The sequence below is a fragment of the Centrocercus urophasianus genome, unplaced genomic scaffold (assembly GCF_019232065.1).
Source record: "Centrocercus urophasianus isolate 14NV4802_14NV808 unplaced genomic scaffold, USGS_Curo_1.0 seq_25, whole genome shotgun sequence".
Lineage (NCBI taxonomy): Eukaryota > Metazoa > Chordata > Aves > Galliformes > Phasianidae > Centrocercus > Centrocercus urophasianus.
The window spans coordinates 7,848,715-7,869,741 of record NW_024884811.1 but is presented as its reverse complement, the minus strand read 5'-3'; the positions used below and the strand labels follow the sequence as shown (position 1 = coordinate 7,869,741).

The 21,027-nt window shown below is 38.8% G+C and overlaps 1 protein-coding gene across 1 annotated transcript in view; it reads left to right on the top strand.

Annotated features, from left to right (window-relative positions):
• The window catches only part of ZSWIM6 (zinc finger SWIM-type containing 6), a 77,719-nt gene extending 59,147 nt beyond the window's left edge, over positions 1-18,572 (top strand). Inside the window, exons 10-14 of the mRNA XM_042825886.1 lie at positions 3,156-3,291; positions 9,683-9,840; positions 10,364-10,527; positions 14,527-14,608; positions 16,011-18,572. Coding sequence (XP_042681820.1) covers positions 3,156-3,291; positions 9,683-9,840; positions 10,364-10,527; positions 14,527-14,608; positions 16,011-16,873 — 1,403 coding nt within the window. The 3' untranslated portion in view covers positions 16,874-18,572. The remainder of the gene's footprint in view (positions 1-3,155; positions 3,292-9,682; positions 9,841-10,363; positions 10,528-14,526; positions 14,609-16,010) is intronic.
• The last annotated feature ends 2,455 nt before the right edge of the window (positions 18,573-21,027 follow it).

Below are 21,027 nucleotides of genomic sequence, written 5' to 3'. Positions count from 1 at the left end.
AAGGCTTAAAGACTGACCTTGTGGCTAAGCTGCAATCAAGGTGATTTTCTGTTTGGGAGTCATGGCGGTGGATTGCAGTAAAATCTGTGGGAAAAGAATTCATGCCTTTGCTTTAACTTTTAAAAAGGATTAACACACATCATTTTAAAATCATATTCAGAAAATAGCCTAGCTTTTGTTTTTTTAAATAAGAGATAAAACTGTAAAGGAGCTCATTAGGTGAATACCTGTTCAAGGCATGGTGAGGAGTGCAGTATTGCTGTAGCTAAGTTGTGAAGACTGTTACACAGCAGTCAGGTTTTTGCTTTCTTTGTGAGACATTTTTAGAAAAAAAAATGTTTCATTTAACGGAAGAGATGCATTATGACCAGGTCCTTACAGACTTTGTTATCTACTGATGGTGCTATTTGACACTGCAGAGAAGCTGCACAATAGGGAGTTTCCATTATGATATGCTCTGCTGCTGATATATGGCCTTTGGACAAGAACAGCTTCTCACTGGATCCAGCTATTAACAACCACCAGGCAGAGATCTTATGGATTATAAAATCAATTTGCTGCATCTCTTAACTGTTGAGGATTTTCATGAAGAAAATGCAGGGTTTTTCTTGAGTGCTTCCTTGCTTACTGCTTTGATCAGTGATGTTTTGTTTCCTTGGAGCAGTCAACAACTGACCATAGCAAGAAATGTGCTAAAATAGTTACCTAGGAAATTGTGGTGAGCAGTGTGCAAAGAGGGTCTCGCATTGCTGTTTGCTGAGAAATGTAACTTTCTTTCCATTGTCTTCAGTTTACACCTGATTAGACAGAAACTGCCAGCTCCCATGGAGGAAATACTGTACAGTGATGGAAGATCTTAATCATATCAGTTGTGTTTTTATAGTTGAAGTCTTGTAGATATAATAAAGAAAGCTTAATGCAATATTAAGCTGATTTCTATGCTGCTAGTTTAATTAATGCATGCTGTGTGCAGCTAATGTTTGAATGCATGGAAAGATAGAATGTTGAAACTGGTTGCAAGAACTGTTTTAATTTTTTGCTTGACAATTAAGTTAATGGCAGAATATATTTTCAAATAAATGCTTTGTCACGTATTCCTCAGGTCCTGAGTTTCTGGCTGAACCACCAATTGGCAAAGATATGAAACAGCTCCTTTCACTGAAGCTGTGCTAGATAGTTTTTAATGGACTTCACCTTCATTTAAATGATTATACAAAACACTGTGTCACTACTAAATCTTCATTGATATTTCCTTTGTAATTGGCTCCGATCTTAAGAAATGCCCAGCTACAGAGCTCAGATTCTTTTTCACTTCACATGGTATTTTTACCTTCGTGTTGTATAGGAGAAACAGTCAGAAAAACATTGGAACAAATGTGCTTGTGCAAGTTGTTACAAACTTTGCTTCATGGAGTTCATCCTCTTCTGCAGAAGAAATGTCTGCTTAAATTGTACATCCTCATCTGTAGGGCCAGCCATTTTAAAGTGCTGCTGGAAATATAAATGGTGTGTGTGCTTCTGCAGTGAATTGTGCTCATCCAGTCCTTGTCCATCCAAGTGTGGTGTACTGAAATCTGTAGTGTAGGAGAAAGTAAAATCCTATTCTCTCTCAGTAATTTCTAGGACTGCTGGTTGCTACCTATGCTGTAATTGTCCAGTAGTAATTAACATAAAATTCTTGTTGTGTATCGCAACGTATTACACTAGCTGCTGAAGCCAAGAACTGCTTGGCATAGTGTTCATGTTAACATGAACAGCAGCTTCATGTGATAGCAGGAAAAATGTAAAAATGGTATTGTGGTCACTGTTAACGTTCAGAATGCATCAAAGAAATAATCGCATTTAAATTTTCATTTATTTTTGCTGTTCTTACGGAATACTGCACTGTATTACGTAATGTGCAAAATTACGGCATTTTTTCATTTTGATATGTGCAAAATCCATTGTCACAGCAGTGGGAGTAGTTTTCTCATAGCAAACGTAATTTTTGAGATCATGTGGCTATAACAGACTAGCAAAACAAGGTTTTGTTGCAAGATCTGACCTTGTCTTCTCTTGAGACAAAATCTAGACCAAAGGATAAGTTATATGCCTTATGTCAGGTGAGATTAATAGGGACCGGGTGCTGTTGTAGTGATTGGTCATGTAACTTCAACTGAAGATGTGCATCTCTTCACTGAACTCACTCTTTTTTTTGATGGATCTTTGAGAAAGAAATCACACACTGCTAGTGGATGTGTAGGGATTCATGTGCACAATCTAAGGATATGGAGGCAAAGCTGAGACTAACACATTCAGCTTTTGCATACCATAAACTTGTGAAATGAGCCCTATGATGCTCTGGGACTGTCATTTGTGTGTGGGCTGGTAATGTGCCTAGTACTGTGCAGTTTGCATTCTGTCTCACTGTCTCAAAGAATATATGGTATGTGATAGGTTTGTAATATATTGTACCTATTGTCACCCTGAAAATATTGCCTCCTGTTGATTTACATAGAAACAATATCAGATACGAAGAGCACAATACCACTACTTGATAGAGAAAATTCTCAGCTACAAAACACAATTTTCAACACAATCACAACCATTAGCTGTGCATTTTTGCCAGTGATCTGCAAAAGCCTCCTTGACACACTTGTAAAAATCTGCACTGGAGGTGAACCACTGTCCCTGTCACCCTCTGCTGAAACACACTGCCTCATTGTGCTCACATCCACTGTTCAGCCTCTGTAAAAGTTCAGCAACCACTGATAAATTCTAATGGGTGCTGTTTTCTCTTTGTGGAGGAATTCAGTGATAGACCTTTGCTTAATATGCACTTCCATGTCAGATGCCATTTGTCAGATGGCCCCTCTCTACCATTTGTCACACGGCAACAACGTGTAATGGCATATTGGTGAGAAGGTTCAACCTCTACTGCCTCACCAACATCTGCCTCTGAAATGAGCTAACGTCATAAAACAGGAGGCATTACTTTCAGAGCAGTCCTCATATAAATGTGATACATGTATGATATGAGTAACAAAAAATAATCAATGCAGTTTTACCGTTAGCACAGCAAACACTGGATACCAGTTCTAGTGAATGTTTTTAAAGGTGCAGAAGTTGTTTTTTAACAGTCTGTAAAGATAGACATTTTTTTCTCTTTTCTGCAGCTGGACCATATAGTGGATTAGGGGAAGTCATTCATCGAGAGAGCGTTCCAATGCACACATTTGCCAAGTATCTCTTCACCTCTCTCCTACCTCATGATGCTGAATTGGCATACAAAACTGCACTGAGAGCCATGCGGTATGTATTCACAAGTCACCTAGAAAGACCACAAGTAGCAGTTGGGAAAAGAGGGGAAAGCTTGGTAAGCAAGACCTCAGCATTACTCCCTTTAAGGACAAATTACTTTGGTTTTGTCATCTGTCAAACCAAGTGATGTCTGTGTTAAATATGGCATAATTTATAAATGTACAATTAGTGTTTACCTCCAACTGTAAAAAAGCATTCTGTTGTAACTATTTATTTCATTCTAGCATCCCTGTTAGGATGTGTGGTTTTGTGTTTAACAGTGGCAGTGTTATCGTGTGTGTTCTCTGTTTGTATGTGGTGGTAGTGGTGTGCAGGACGATGCATCTAACCAGCAATTTCAGTATCATCTCCTGCTTAGTCTCTAGTGGCAGTTCTGTAGGACTGTTAGCTCCACTAGCTATCTTTACAAATAAGCTGTCAATGATAGATTTTTAAACCATGTGGTGTTGTCTGATACACTACTTGTTATTTCATAACTAGTTGGTCTTGCGCACACTTCTGGGTGAACACTGGAATTTAAATGGAGTATATGTTATACGACAGCAAAATATGTGACTTGCATCCCATTTGTCTCCAGTAATGGGGAGAAAGATATTTCTCAGGGAGCTCTCAGTATGTGTTGGCTTGATTTCAGGGCAGGCCAGATTGCTAACAGTGGCTAAGAAGAGCCTTCTGAAGGAAATTTCAAGGGTCTAAATGATTAGTAATGAATCTGTTGTCCTCCTACACTGCAGGGAAGAAGCTGGTCCCATCTGGATTGCCTGGTTGCTGTCAATAACTTGTATTAAATGATGATTGCTGGTTGTGGCAGTTCTGTGACTGCTAAGAGCAATCAAGTTTCTGTTTAAACGTGTGTTTGGTGTTCGTGGTCACTATTATCAAGAATGATTGCACAGTGATTGTAGGATGTGCTATCCACATTAATGGTATTTATCTTCATCAGGCAGATTGTGTTAGTGGTTTGGATATGTTTATTTTTTTCTGGAGTTTCTGCAGAATACTAAGCAAGGAGAAAACAACTATGTGGTCAAAGAACTAAACAGGATAGCTACTGTTGTGTTCAGGGACATGGTTTAATGAGAACTATTGGTGGTAGGCAGACAGTTGGACTAGATAATCTTGTAGGTCTTTTCCAATCTTGAAGATTCTGTGACTGTATCAGATTAGACTGAAAGTTTTTTTAGCCTATGTTTGTTGTTTTTCATTTGTTTTTGTCTTTAGGCGTATCTGGCAATGGGTATTAGAGGAGGAGTCTCAGAAATACAAAATGGCCTTGCATAGTTGCTGCTTGTAATTAGAAATTTAGGAACTGTAGTGACGAGACGATGCACCATTAACGAACTATTGAGAACATTCAAACATGGTCAAAAAGCTGTCAGCTACGTATGCCTCTTTTCTTTCTTAAATGTATCAATAACACTGGTCATAGCAGATCATCAAGATAGTAGAGTAGGCACAGTGAAAAAGAAAAAAAGTCGATTTTTGTAAAGTGGACTTTTGTCTTTATATTAATTTCCATTTATTGTGTTAAAGTGTTTCTCAGAGGTCATTCGTGTGGGGTTTTCCTCTTTAAGCTAAACTTGAGAGGCTGGAAAAGATATATATCAGCACCTTTGCATAGTGCACTGTACACTTCAGTGGATGTCCACGCCATTCCTCTTGAACAAGGACATGTCACTCCTGAAAACTTCTCTGGAAGTTTCTTTTCTCAACAAAAGAAACAAACAAAGTGCTAAAAGATCCTAGATCATGAAATCTTTAGCCAATCCAGCCACTTTCCTGCCATCTCAGCTGAAATTATTTGTCAGAAAAAAACCAACAAAACAAACAAGCAAACAAACTAGTATCTGAATGAGCTGCCTGTTTACTTCTATCTGCTAAAATTACATGAGGCACTGGTATAATTAGGTCAGTTCTCCATAGTCCATTTGGCATTGCTATAAGACAGATGAGAATTCATCTCTAGTCTTTCTGCGCTTTGATACGTGGCACTTTTTAGAAATATGGACTGCTATTTTGAGCTGTGATAATGGCAGATGCAGATACTCTCTGTTTGATGTCTCTGCATTCTTAAGCACTTCTCAAAACTTCTAAAAAGTCTTCATTAAGAAGATTATTTACTTTTCCGATTCGTATGAAAGTGGTAGCTCATAGTACAAACAACTCCTTATTAAAAAAAAAACACAACTGACTTACTGTTGCCTTCATGGGGAAAAGAAAACAAACAAGTAGACTGAATACTTGCCTCAGGATTGTGAGGTAGAATGGATCAGAAGGAGATTTGAGCATCTTTTCCTCCATGGCAGTGAATAAATGGAAGTGTCACAGATAAAAATGTCACCTGAAAATTAGTAAAAGTGCTGTCTAGGAACTTCTATAGTTCCTCATGGTTTTAGAAGTAGAGCATATTTCTTTTTTTGCCTCAAATCTTTCAAATAAGTTAACTTCACAAAGCCATAGCTACTTGATTTCCACACATATTTAGAGTCAACCTACACACAAATCTACGTGAATTTGTAGAGCTCTACTGGTTGTAGAGCTACTGGTAGCTCTGTTTTGTCTCTGTGTGTTCAAAATCATCTGTTCATGCTTCATTTTTTGATCCTCTTTCAGTGTGGGGAGTACACAATACAAAAATCAATAGAAGCTGAGATTGTGCCTTTGATATAGCTCAGGTTTGCAAACACAGGATGTGCTATTCTTGATGGTCTCTACTGTCTAGATTTATCTTCTCGCTCTATCAGAACATACAGAGTGGAGCTTTAGAGAAATGTGGATATGTGGTGACCTAGTTGACTGCTCACATGGAATCTGAACATTTGATGTAGCTTAGCTGATCTCTTGCTAAGTATGAATTTCACCCACGTTTTTGGAACTAGGCTTTAATGATGATGTTTAGTCACAAGATAGCATTGCTAAGACCTAACTAAATAATGGATGTTTGAAAGAAAAAAAAAAAAAAAAGTTAAGAAAGCTAAATCTGTTGTAGCTTGTGCTTGTTTTGATGTTCCTTAGTCTTGCCAAAATTGCATGAAAGCCACCAATTCACAACAGCATTTCCTTTTTACAGCAGCAGAACACAGAAGCTGGCAGGGAAATTTGAAGTGACAAAAGATTTTCCCAAAACAGCCTCTTCCTTTCATACTCTATTTGTTGCTACTTTTGCATTCTGTAGTAGTTGAGATTTCTCCTGTTTATTGAAATTATTTAGTTTGTCTTTTTTCCTCCTTGTTCTGTGCTTGGAAAAAATCAGCTGAGGAATTCACACACACTATTTTTCATGTATAAAGCTTTGCAAAAAAGATACAGCAGCAGTACTAGGACAGAGATTTGACCCTTGATACAAATCAAATTGGCAGTTGGTTAATTTTTTTTTTTTTTTTTTAAATTTTAGCGTGCACATACACGTATCTGAAAACTGTAGAATAAAGTCCTGATGGGTATTTGTGTAGTGTGTGGTATTTCCATGTACCTGCTAAATACCCTAACATATATTTACAATGAGCTTTGCTAAATAATTCTTAAAGGTACTGTCAGTTGCTCCAGGAACGTACAGAAAACGTTAAAACCATTGCAAATGTCCTAAAACTATCTTAAGGTCTCCATTCTTGATATGAATCATAGAATCACCAAGGTTGAAAAAGTTCAACCACCCACCTACCACCAATATTTCCCAGCTAAACCATCTCCCTTAGTATAACATGTACATGCTTCTTGAATGTTTCCAGGGTTGGTGTCTCAACCACCTCCCTGGGCAACCCATTCCAGTGTCTGACCACTCTTTCAGAGAAGTTTTTCCTGATATCCTACCTGAACCACCCCTGGTGCAACTTGAGGCCGTTCCCTCTAGTCCTGTCACTGGTTATGTGGGAGAAGAGTCTAACTCTTACCTCGCCACAATCTCCTTTCAGGTCTTTGTAGAATGTGATAAGTTCTCCTGTAAGCCTCCTCCAGACTAAACAATCCTCATTCCCTCAGCCTCGCACTCCTCATGAGGCCTGTGCTCCAGACTCCACAAACTTCGTTGCCCTTCTCTGGGCAATGCTCGAGAGCTTCAATGGCTTTCTTGTAGAGAGGGGCCCAAAGCTGAACGCAGTACTCAAAATGCAGCCTCACCAGGCTGGGTACAGACAGATGGTCACTTCCCTGCTCCTGCTGGCAGCACTACTTCTGAAACAAGTCAGGATGCCTTTGGCTCTCTTGGCCACCTGGGCACACTGCTGGCTCATGTTCATCTGAGCATCAACAAACACCCCCAGGTCCATTTCTTCCACACAGTCTTCCAGCCTCTCTATTCCAAGCCTGTGGTGTTGGCTGGGGTTGTTGCAGCCTACGTGCATGACCCAGCTCTTGCTGAACTTCATCCCACTGGCATCAGCCCAGCTATCCAGCCTGCCCAGATCCCACTGAAGGCCTTGCTAGCCCCAGATGGATGAATATTTCCTCCCAACTTGGTGTCATCTGCAAACATACTGACGATATGCTCAGTGCTATCGTTTAGATCATCAAAAGATATTAAACAGGGCTGGTGCCAGTGCTGACCTCTGCGGAATACCGCTTGTGACCATTCACCAGCTGGATTTAGCTCAGTTCTCTACCACTCTCTGAGCCCAGCCATCCAGCCAGTTTTTTTGCCTAGCAAACAGTACACCTGTTCAGGCCACGGGCTGTCAGCTTCTCCAGGAGAATACTGTAGGAGACAGTGCCAGAGGCTTTGTTGAAGACTACATCAGCAGCCTTTACCACATCCACCGGGCAATCATAAAAGGAGATCAGGTTGGTTAAGCGGGACCTGCCTTTCATGAACCCGTGCTGGGCCTGATCCCCTGTTGGTTGTCCCAAACATACCTTAACCTACAGATCCTGTAGAAGTTAATTAGGTGCTGGTCATGTTATGGCTGGCCCATCTGACAGAGTCAGAGTGGCCTTCAGAAAACTCTGTAGAAGTCAAACCAATCTGTGGTTCGCTTGCACTGTATTTGAGGTAGTTAGTTTAGACTTAGTCTGGCTGTGTCCATATGAATTGCTATATATCCTTAAGTGGGATCACATAACCATATTCTGCATATTACTCAATAAGGTCATTTTCTCTGTAAAATGCTTCACAGAAAGGATGAGTGTTGGAAAATAGAGGTGTCTGCTAGTGACCAAGTAGTTCAGAATTTCAAGGAATTGGCTGTGTTACACTGCACTGAGATTCTAATCATGTGAAAGCAATGTAAAAGCATAAAAACACATTCCTGCTTTCTTTGTTGGGTAACAATGAAGAGATTGCTTTTAGACAAGATGCAGTTGGCATGTTACAGGAGTAAATAATTAGAAAGCCTTCAGTATAGGAGCACACTAACAAGTAAGTCTTCAGATTTTTTGAACAGTAATTTGCTAGAGTGTTGTGAGTGCCAGAAAGCTCAAACTTTAAACCTAATGAAGAAACTAGCATTTGGAAAGCTTTTGTTTCCGGACATTATTCATTACTATTATTTGATGTCTAATTAACCCTTCATGTCTTGAAACCATGCTTAAATGTTGAATAAAAACATTTTCATTCAACCACTTCTACTTCTTTTCGCATTTATGTTGTATATGGTGTATCAGTTCTGGGTGGAAGATGGGCTATCAGTTGAGTCTGTTATTGGCCATCCTTCTACTATAGTAGTCAAGAGAAAGCATAAAAATTTGAATTTTATAAGTGTAAATACTTTGTAGTGAATAACCTCAAATTCTTGCTTGAGAATTAGAAAACAGTCTAAAAAGTATCTTTAGAAGCAACTTCCTGTGTCACTGCTGTTTGGGATCCTAACATCAGATTATTGTATCTTATGCAACGTTGGCAAACTATAGCTTAAGGACTTTAATAAGTATGTAGTAGTTAAATAGTGAAATTTCCTTTTTGGTATGTTTGATTTTTAAGATCAAAATCCAAATGACTTCTTTAATAACCATCTTCCTTACTTTCCTAATCATTTGCACGTAAAGGAAGTTGAAGTTGTGCATGCATTAATATTGGAAAACATTTATATGTTTCACTATGATGGAGAAGCATTTTCCATCCTGAGATCTGTGGTTCAGAGGCTGAAAAAAGGCAAGAGAAAATGTTTCAGCTCTAAGGATGATGCGGAAGGTCTCAAATGCCTTGCTTAATGGATGGCTTAATTGTCCTGTGCATTCGTACAGATCACTGCTGATACAAGCAAATTTAGCAAGTAGATTCCCCAAGCTTTTCAGTTTCCTCAAAAAACAGAACTGATTTTTCCAATATCTTTTTATACCCAAAAGGGCACATTTTATAAACAAGGTCAAGTGTTCTTGAAGCTTTAGTTCTGCTCATGAGTAACCTAATGTAATAATGATTTAATGAAAGAGGATTTCTTCCTTATTTCAGGTTGCTAGTATTGGAATCTACAGCTCCTTCTGGAGACATGTCCCGCCCACACCACATTGCATCAGTTGTTCCAAACCGGTATCCCCGCTGGTTCACTCTAAGTCACATTGAATCCCAGCAGTGTGAGCTGGCATCAACCATGTTAACAGCAGCCAAAGGTACAGTGCTGTCAGTTACATACTCAGCTAAATGTATGCTTTTAATATTATATGGAGTAAACAGATTTTAAATCTTGTGTTTAGGAATCCAAATGGCAGTCTGACAGGAGCTTGAAATTGGAACAACAAGCTGAACTGACTTAAATTTTCACTAAATCTTCTAGTAAAATAGTTAAGCTATTTAGAGGATAGCCAGGCAGATTTGATTTGAAGCTGAGAAGACAGCTTTTTGTTCTTCTGATGCATGACTGTGAGACCCAGCAGTGGACAAGTCACTTCTAAAATTCACAAATCAGATTGACTTTTTGGCATGTAGTACACTAGCATCATCAGACACAAAAGGAATCTGTGCCCTCTTATATCTTTTATTGATATGCAATTTAATTATGGAAGGTTTATAACAACAACATGCAAACAACAGAATCATTATACTATTGCTGCAGCAAGACAGGCTTACTTATAATGCATCTCTGGATGTCTTGGGAGCTTGTTCTGTTTTGTTGATTCTGTTTACGTCTTGCAGGTGATGTTCGGAGGCTGGAAACAGTGTTAGAATCCATACAGAAAAACATCCACTCTTCATCACACATCTTCAAACTTGCGCAGGATGCATTTAAAATAGCTACACTCATGGACAGCTTGCCTGACATCACTCTTCTAAAAGTTTCTCTGGAGTTGGGCCTTCAGGTATTTCTCTTGTTCATTATTAAGACAGCAGAATACAGCAAATAGACTCTGTTGGTGGGTTCAGATCTTTAAGTCTATGAGGACCATATTGGCTTGCTGCCTATTGATGTGAAGTCGACTGGTAAACTTCACACTGGAACAAGGGTCTGCTCAGCCCCTACGTTCCATTTGGGTGGAAAGAACTGGAAGTGGCTGGCTGCAGAGTATTATTCTATTCATGGGTCAGAGATAAAAATTATTCTAGCAGTGTGCTAGGTATTTTGCATGGTCTTGAGGAGCTTCTTACTGTTCCTCCCTTTCTTCCTTTCCTCATTTTCCTAAACAAGGTTTGGTGGTTGCCTGCTGAATTAATAGGGAAAACCAACGGCAATCGTAATGTCCTGTTTCTAAAACAGATTGCGCTACCAGCAGCCCTCGCACTTTCTTCATCAAATACTGCACTCCACATACTTTGAGGTGATGATCTGCATCAGATGCAGTTTGAGGTGTGCAGCAGCGTCAGGCCAGTTTTAATGCTCTTAGGAGACTTATCAAGCTAAAAGGAAACTGCTAGGTTTTTAAATATCTGGAGAAATATTGCCATGCACTGATGTGTCGTGGAGATTACACAGTTCAACAAAAACAAATCTCTTCATCCCTCTTCAGGGAGTTCTTAAAACAAACAAACAAACAAAAAAACAAACAAAAAAAAAAAACAACACCAAGCCATGCAAAGATCAGGAAACCATTTATTACTTTGCTTCAGTAAACAAAATTGCAGAGAATTCTGGGGAGAGGATATCGTATCTCAGTTGCTTCTCATGACAAAGAAAGGTACTACTTGCTTATTTTAGACTTCTAGAAGTAAAAATCTTTAAGAAAGGTAAGATTCTGTACTCTTCATTAGCCTTTCTTATTCTTAAAGTTGCTGTGGAAAACTGTTTCTTTTTTCACATCTAGGTATGTTTCTGAATTTTTGCTTACTTGAGAAAGAAAGATCTTTGACCTATGAGTCACCTCAGACATTGAAGGATAATTCATTAGTAGCAGTACACATCTGACGTCACTGTTCATAGATACCTTTGTGTGGTTGATAGTGTCCTTCGAATGTCTTCAGTGAAATGTAATGAGAGAAGCATCATGAATTTGTATTTCTTGGGAGAAAGTTCTTCCCTGAGACAGTGGTGAGGCACTGGAACAAGCTTCCCAGAGCTATGATCATGACGCCAAACCTAGAAGAGTTCAAGAAGCATTTGGACAAGCTCTTAGACACTGAGTTTGATTTTTCAGTGGCCCATTCCAGCTTGGGGTATTCTGTGGTTCTACAGTTCCTCCTAAATCCAGTACTTGGAATGAAACAAAACCTAAACTGGTATAGAAACTCTGCTGTTCTTTTCGGAGGTGACACTAGCAATTTCACAACTCTTTCACTGGGTTCTCCAAAACATTAAAGCTTACTGCATTGTTCTAGATTAGGAAGAAACATATGGACTACTGGGTTCTTTCTCCCTGTTTCCAGTGGCAGCATGTGTTCTGCAAAGGGAAAGCTTTAACTAGTCCTGCAAAGGAAGTCATGAGCATGGCAAAATGGTCATGGAACACCTCAAGTGTATTTTGTCTTTCAGAACCTTACTGACACTGATGTTCTGAGATCTGCAGATGAAAGAGCAGCTTCTGTTCCTCCACTTGCTTATCGTGCTATGTCAATGAGAATATTATTGCACATGTACAGACAAGTATGCTGGCAGAATTGCTGAGTGAATTAGTGCAGATGATTGCTTGATGCATATTTGGCAAGTGAATACCTGAAGTGAATCCATGAATACCTGTAAATAAATCTTTTTCCAGTGCATATGACGAAGAGTTTTTACATTGCTGTGAAAGCTAATGGTTGGCCATTTCTTGCATCTCTCATGAGTAGCTAGCTCCTCTGTTTCTCCAGATTAAGAAACTTATAAAAATCCATTAGGACCAAATGAAGAGACCTTGACTTTGGGACAATTTACTACATTTAAAGGGGTTTCCTATTATTTTTAGATTTACTTGTTGAGAAGCCCCCTTCCATCGATAGAAGAGGTGTTCCAGGAGTGTTTTGAGCACAAGTGAAATAGTTCCTTGGTAACATGGATGATGTTTTAAGTCAGTTTCAGCTCCTCTTTGATCAAGACATCAATATATGCTTTATTTGAAATCCTTGTTGTTGTTTTTTTGGTTTTGTTTTATTTTTAATCATCATTTAAGGGCCCCTCTCTTAGTGTTCTCAGCCCATCAGTTTAATCAGGTGAAAAAAATACAATTCCAAGATAGATGAAGACAAACTTGTCCAGGTCAAGGGACTAGATATGATAATGTGTTTTCCTCTCAAGTTAGGACTGTCTGCACTGGAGTTGACTGTGCTTGCTGGAGACTCTTGTGACTGATCCTTTTACAGACCACCAGAGAGAAGAATGTAATCAGAGTAGACATCAAATGAAGTTGTCATTCATACAGTTGTTTGGGTTTTTTTTAAACTTTTCCCTCTTGCATCAGTAGCAGAATTCAATCCATAGATCTATTTTCTGTTGGGTTCACTCATGTTACAAGGGGTAAGCTAAAATTTTGGTTTTGATACTGGAAGAGCGTTAGTCTTCAATTATGTGTGCATCAGTAAAGAAAGTCTTGACTTTCTCATTGATGGAGAGGACAGGTAGTTGCACTCCTGTTGTAGTTTAACCCAGCGGGTGGGTCAGCATCTGCATATAGAGTTGATTCTTAAACATCAGCTTTCTTTCAAAATATTATTCTGTGCTCTAGCACTTACATTATAGCTTAGTCAAGCTGATGCTCCCATGTTTGAGGCTGATAAAGCCGATAAAATTCTTATCCTGTGACAGCCAGTCGCCAAACTCCTAAGGTAGGAATGCTTGAAGACCACCATGGAATCACAACCACACAGTTCATTCATGTTTTTTAGTAGACTTTCCATCTTCTTAATTATCTTTTCTACAGTTTAGGACAAAAGGAGATGGCAGGAATAGCTGGTATGACAGAGGTCTACATACTGCTTTGAAGCCACCTTACTACTGGGAAGGCACATGAGCAGAGAACTCTCTTACAAGTACTGCTTGACTCCATTAATGAGTAGATTTTTGATTGTAATGGATATTGCTCCTTGCTGAGAGCTTTATGATTGACCTAACTTCATTACTACAGCTATTGCTATGGGATGATGACTGAGATAGTGAAAGGGAAGACTATTTGGATTCTTTACCTGTGTCTGTGGAATGTTCGAATAGCCAAAGCAAGCTTTCTGTGCAATTTCTGTGCAGTGTTTTTTTGGTTTTTTGTTTTTTTTTTTTTTCTTACTGAAGAAACATTTTTGCCTACATTTTGCAAATAACACAGGCAATAATTGATAGTGGAATATAATAGGGGCACTGCAATCAAAGCTTTAAGAACTCTGGGTTTCTGATGGTTTTATGATGGAGCTTTTTTTGCAGGGTCTCTGTTCAGGTAGAGAAATCATTGCTATGAGTGGTTTAATAATATCTGAATATATTTAGAAGTGTGTGTATAACATTGTAGAATTAGCAGACATTAAAATTCTAATTATTGTCTGTATTATTGAAGTCAGTGAAAAGAAACGCACAGGTAGGGAGAAATTGGGTTAGTTTGCCCAACAAAAGTGAACACTTCCACTTTGAAGGCTACTATTCATAGAGGGAGAAGAGACGATGTAATTTAATTTGACTCATTCATAATTGGTTGGACTTTGTTTTGTTTTTGCTTTTCCCTAACAAAACAGAACCTTTCATTTAGACTTGAAGGGCCTGCAGTTGGAATTACACTCTGCATGCTCTTCTAAGATAGTTGTGAAGTCTTTTCAAATCTTTGGACATGTCAACTGAAAGACATAGCAGAGCAGAGAGAGCAAGAAGTGCTATTTTGAACCCCACTGTATCTGAGTAACTTAAATACCTAACTGCTGGGTTTTTTTTGTATCAGTTTTACAATTAGGATTATTTGTTTCTGTTTTAATAGGTGATGCGGATGACGCTGTCAACACTGAATTGGCGACGGCGGGAAATGGTGAGGTGGCTGGTAACATGTGCAACAGAAGTAGGTATGTGCAAAGATGCTCTTCAAGAGCTCCTGCCTTCTCATCAGTTAATCTTAGATAACTTGATCTTATTTGTTAATTCCCAAGCTCTGCAAGTTGTTTCACCTTTCTGTTATCTAGAAAGTTCCTTTTTACGTCAAGTATTAATTATGGCAGTAATCAGTGGTTTTCTTGAGCACATGATGGAATAGGCACAGGCCAGTTGAGATGATATTTGGGTAATGTAATGTGACCTTTTTGCCATGCAGCATAGAGGGGTGTGTAACAAAATTCTGATGCAGTGCTCTTGTTTTAACATTCTCATATCTTTGCAGAGATAATTATTACTGAGGGTATATTACGCATAGTGCCTGGATATTACTTCGTGTAGTTGTGTATTGGCAAATAAAATGCTGGTTGTAACAGCTTTAAATTAGTTTACATATTCTAATAGAAGTATCCAATAAAGAACCTATCACGTCATGCTAAGTACTTAAACTAAAACTTAATCATATTGGTAAAGCAAGGAATCTGCTTATTTAAATGTAGTTACGGTGTGCTCTGGCTGTGCTCCATTTTTTCACATGAGTGAAGGGATGCACAGGAAGCATCAGAGTCCTGCAGAGAAAATGAGGGCCTCTGGATGTGGTTTAGATGGCTTCACAAATGTGTGTAAACTGCCTCTAGCATAAATAAAACACTCTAGTTGTCCATAAAGTTAAATTATGGAACCCATCAGTCAGTTTCCCCCACCCTCCCCCTGCCAAACAAATATATTCACACCAGGAATAAAGTGATGCTAAATAAAATATCTATTTCAGGTAATAACAAGTAGTGAATATTGCTCCAAGTACTTTCCTAATATACAGCTTAGTGTTCAGGCGTGTTTGATTTTGATTCAAGCTGTATCTGAAAACCTATTGGAAGCAGGTGTCAGTTAGGATTCCTGGGTCTTTTTTTCTTTTTTTAAGGCATGCCTAGTATTACTAGTATGTTCTGGTAAGTAAGCCATTAGTATGGTTTCATGTTCTTTTGTGCATGCTCTTGAGCTTGTGATCTACACTGAGAAAAGAAGTTAAAATTGCTTTTTAAAATAGTTCAATATGAAGGTTGCTTTTGAGTGATGTGATGAGACCAAATGAGCCAGATCTTGTTATCCAAATTGTTTTAAATAATAAGTAAAACAGCTCAATTGTCACACCAGGAGATTAAAGTTCATCTTACAGGCTTTTTTACATTGTCCTCTGCATTTCAGTGATTGCTGCAGATTTTGCACATTAGCCTCTGTTTTATTGTCTTTTTTGGGCTTTCTTGACGAGGCACATCCCCTTGATAACCTTATAGACTGCTAAAAACATAATCTCTTGCTAAGCATCTGTATCGCTAGCTTTTATCAGCTGCAGCTGATCTCTTCTTTCTGTTACAGGTGTTTATGCACTGGATAGCATCATGCAAAACTGGTTTACACTGTTCACTCCAACCGAAGCCACTAGTATTGTTGCTACAACGGTGATGTCCAATAACACCATCGTCCGTCTGCACCTGGACTGCCATCAGCAGGAGAAGCTGGCCAGCAGTGCTAGGACGCTTGCTCTTCAGTGTGCCATGAAGGATCCTCAAAACTGTGCCCTCTCTGCACTGACCTTATGTGAAAAGGATCACATAGCTTTTGAGACCGCTTACCAAATCGTTCTAGATGCTGCTACAACTGGCATGAGCTACTCGCAGCTTTTTACTATAGCACGATACATGGAGCACCGCGGCTACCCTATGCGGGCCTACAAGCTGGCCACTTTGGCCATGACACATCTCAACCTGAGTTACAATCAGGACACACACCCTGCCATTAATGACGTTCTGTGGGCATGTGCGCTCAGCCACTCCCTTGGGAAAAATGAGCTAGCAGCTATAATACCTCTGGTTGTCAAAAGTGTCAAATGTGCAACAGTACTGTCAGACATTTTGCGTAGGTGTACTTTGACCACTCCTGGCATGGTAGGACTTCATGGAAGGAGGAACTCTGGTAAGCTCATGTCACTGGACAAAGCCCCTTTAAGGCAACTCTTGGATGCCACGATTGGAGCCTACATTAATACGACTCATTCACGTCTCACTCACATCAGCCCTCGACACTACAGTGAGTTTATAGAGTTCCTCAGCAAGGCTCGAGAAACCTTCTTAATGGCTCACGATGGACACATCCAGTTTACACAGTTCATTGACAACCTAAAACAAATCTACAAAGGCAAAAAGAAACTGATGATGTTGGTTCGCGAGCGGTTTGGTTGACAAAAATGTGTGAATGGGGAGGGGAAGGAGGGGTGGGAAGGGATGATTTGTTTTTACTTGAGCCTGCCTTTGTATCCTTTTTAACTTAAAGAAACAGAGCCACACCGGTATTATATGTGTATAGTTATATTGAGTTTTCAAACTAAACTGTCATGTTGTGAAAGTCTGTGTGTTTAATTTTTTTTTTCCTTTTTTCTGTTTTGTATGAGAGAGAGGTTAAAAAAGGTTTGGTTTACACTGAGTATATGTTGTCAAGTGGCAAAAGCCCACATTGCTCTCCTGTTCTTTCTGTATACGTTCACAGCCTCAAAAACAAACGTATATTGCAATGGCTTTAAAAACCAAACACCTCCATCCTGTGATAAGTACCTCGAATGGATTCAGCTTTACTCCTTTGTAACTCATCCTTACATTTCAGCATATTTAAACAAACCAACAAATGAAATAGTAATAGTTCAAAGGCTGACCACGTGGCTTTGCAGTGCTGTTCATCCAGAAGCATGGCACACAATGCTTGTGCATGTGGAAACTTAGCGACTGTCAACATACATTCTCAGGGATTTATCAAAAAAAATTAAAAAAAAGAATGAGAGCATTTATTGTACTGTATATATATTATAGTATATGTCTGAATATTGAAAAATATAACATTAACTAATTTATAAAAAAATCTATCTAATGCAAAATACTTGAAGCTGCAGTAGCTTGGTTTTAAACAAAAAAAACCTATCAGAAGGACTACAGTGCGCCTTGCTTCAGGGTTGGCTCAGGTGATGAACTATATGCTGGGCATCTATGCAGAGCCACCTTTTGGATTGCATGGTTGGACTGATAACTAATGGGGAAAATTTTATATATATATATTTATACAACCCGTGTATACATATATATGTATACACACATACACACATGCTTGTAACAGGCACTATAGTAAAGAGGGACAACAAAAAATACACAGCCAGAGCAGCAAGCCTTAGCATTAAGAATACAGTATGCCAGAGTTGGGGTTTGTGCCTCCTAGCCTAGAAAACTTAAAAGAAATATCCTTTTTGACACAAAACTCAAAATGTTTTCAAAATGGTTGACGTGATACATTACGCCTTTGCAGTGAGCTAATAATAAGCTAACCTTTGTGCACAAATAACATATATATATATATATAATATATATATATATTCTGCATAGGTATTTTGACTTTGTGCAGGACAGAAAGTTGTGTAGGTATGACTGTTCTACTTTTCAGTTTGTTTTTTTAATATATTTTATTTTCTCTAGAATTACTCAGACAAAAGCAGCCTTCTATCTTGCCTTGTCTTAATGCTTTAAAATAACCAAACTGGAGATCTAACTACCAAACTGTTCATAATATTATTAAATACCAACTTTGGTTACAGTATAGTGTCTTTACTTTAGCTGATGGTTCTGTATCCTTGTGCTTTTTAAAGCAGTTTTTATGTTTTGGTGCAAAAGTTGTCCAGTGTCTCTTGTTCCCTTCATTAGAGAACATGCTAGAAGTATGTTTGTAGGTATTTTTGTTTAGAAAAACTATTTCATGCTCTCCATTTTATTTATTATAATAGGTAAAAAGGTTGTACTTCATCACCCATGTAAACATGCTCATGAAGTTGAAAGTAATTAAGATTTGATACACTGATATCAATTTATTTATGTAACTAAATTCACTGTTTTATAAACTTGTTAATGATCAACAATTTTTTTGTTTTGATTAAAATTAGTTTTTTGAAAGTTGATTCTGTCTCCTTTATGGTGTGTTACTGGAGTTGAACAGATGTTTTGTGTATCTTAACTGCCCAGCTTACAGCTTTGAGGCATTACAGTTTTAAACAATGTGGCCACGAAGAACAGGAAAGAATTTTGTTCCTGAAAAAACTGCAGAGGAATGGCTGCACTCACAATTGCACCAGATCCTGTGCAAAAGATGGGAAAAGGCCTGGTCCATGAGAAGGCACGAAACACTTCCTGCAGTTGGAGGAATACATGTATTGTACACTGCAAAACAGTAAGACTTGATGTATTGCCCTGGTGGGGTGGTAGAGTGATATCTTCCATCTCAATCGGTAGCTTAGGTGGGTGTGAGAGTTGCTGTGCTGCCAGTAAGCTCATGGACAATTGTTGCTGCTCTTCGACTTTTCTAAAAACATACCATGTATACTGATCTGTGCAGCTTACTCCACTGGGCTCACAGCTCACGCCAATGTTTCCTCTTCTTGGAAGCACTTGTTCTGTAGGGTTTATGTATGTTTTCCATACCTTGGTGAGTAGTAGGTTATGGCATGACTGGATATAGGAGTTTTCTGCATTACCAAAATCTTTGATATGTTGTATGATGTCATACATGACTATGTAATCTGAACACCTTCCCTTTCATTTTCAGTTATCTTCCACTGAAGAAAAAGAACTGGCAGGCAACTATCAGAGAGAAGCCACTGTACCTGTGAATTCTGACGGTGAGACCTGAATCACTGGAAGATTAAGAAGGAAAAGGTCTGAATCTTTGTACGTATTCTCATGTATAATCAGTCTTTATGGTGTCTTCCAAATAACTGAGTTGTGCTCAAGTGGTGGTAGTTCTGTACCTTAGAATCATAGAATGGGTTGGGTTGGAAGGAACCCAAGGATCATCAAGTTCCAACCCCCCTGCCACAGGCAGAGCCACCAACCTCCAGATCTGTTAGTAGACCAGGCTGCTCATGGCCCCATCCAACATGGCCTTGAACACCTCCAGGGACAGGGCATGCACTACCTCTCTGGGCAGCCTGTTCTAGCCCCTCAGCACTCTCTCTAAAGAACTTCCCCCTGACATCCAGTCTAAACCTCCCCTTCTTGAACTTAAAAATACTCCCCCCTTGTCCTGTCACTGTCAACCCTTGTAAAAAGTTGATTCTCCTCCTGTTTATAATCCCCTTTTAAATACTGAAGGCTGCAGTGAGGTCTCCTTGTAGCCGCCTTTTCCCCCGCTGAACAAACACAGTTCCCTCAGGCTGTCTTTGCCAGGGAGGTGCTTCAGCCCTCTGGTCTTACTTTCTGTAACTTCCTTCCCTTCCTAGTAGTGGCTTCATTCATATATTTGAATTTTCTCATAGTCGTTGTTAAAACAGTGTAGAATAGGATATCACATTATCTAATAGAGTTTATTTTCTTTTGCCTTGTAAAAATAATATTATGGATATTGGAGACTATAAAGATTGCAAAACACAAGGATTAGAATTAAAAGCAGTCCTGGTCATTGAAACTTGCTTTTTTTTGATGTGCAGAATGGCTTATTCTTCAATCAGAACTGATGGAAGTTTATTTGATGTCTTTTCATGACTGACATATCTCCTGTAGTCCTTAGCAGTACTACACAGTAAGAATCACACCATGTTTAAAATCCTCAGACACTGAGGCTTGGCCATTATTTCTAGTTTAGTTATATACTGCTCTTCCATTGTGGAGGTATAAAGAGAAAAAAGATTCCATGAAAAAAAAAATATCTGAGGGCTCTGTTGGTGAAAACTGTGATCAAATATTTCTGAAGTAATTTCTATGCCTTGGAATTAATTTTGGAGCACAAGGAAGCCTGGCCAAAATAGCAGAGTGCTTCTCTTCGTTCCATGTCCTTGAGATCTGCAGCTGAACACTATGGCTATCATTGTCTTAAAATGCTGCAGTACCTTTCGATATTCACTTAAATGAGAACTTTTTTTTTTTTTTTTTTTTTTTTTAATCCAAGACAGTTGTTTAGTAGTGAAGGGAACTGAGCATGATTCTCTCGCATCACAGACTGCCACTGAATCTTCATTCTCTTGGTGAGTTGGTTGAAATTCTTAAAGATGTGGTGTTACTTCTGAATTATGAGATTCCATCTTGTGGCCCCAAAAAATGTCTTGCTTGTACCTTCATTTTCAAACTTCTTTTATAGACTTCATTTTGCCAGAACAGAAGCCAGGAGAAATTGTTCTTACCCAAACTACATTGCTTTAATTTAGATTTTTAGTATTTCAGCATTCAGTTCATTTCCACATCCAGTTTTCCCTTCAGAGAAAAAGTGTTAAAAGTTTTCTTCTTAGAAAGAGAGGAAGAGAAGAGGCATATGTGGGACTCCAAATGCAACTGCAGTTCAAGACAATTTAGCTTCCCCAATAGTATTTCAT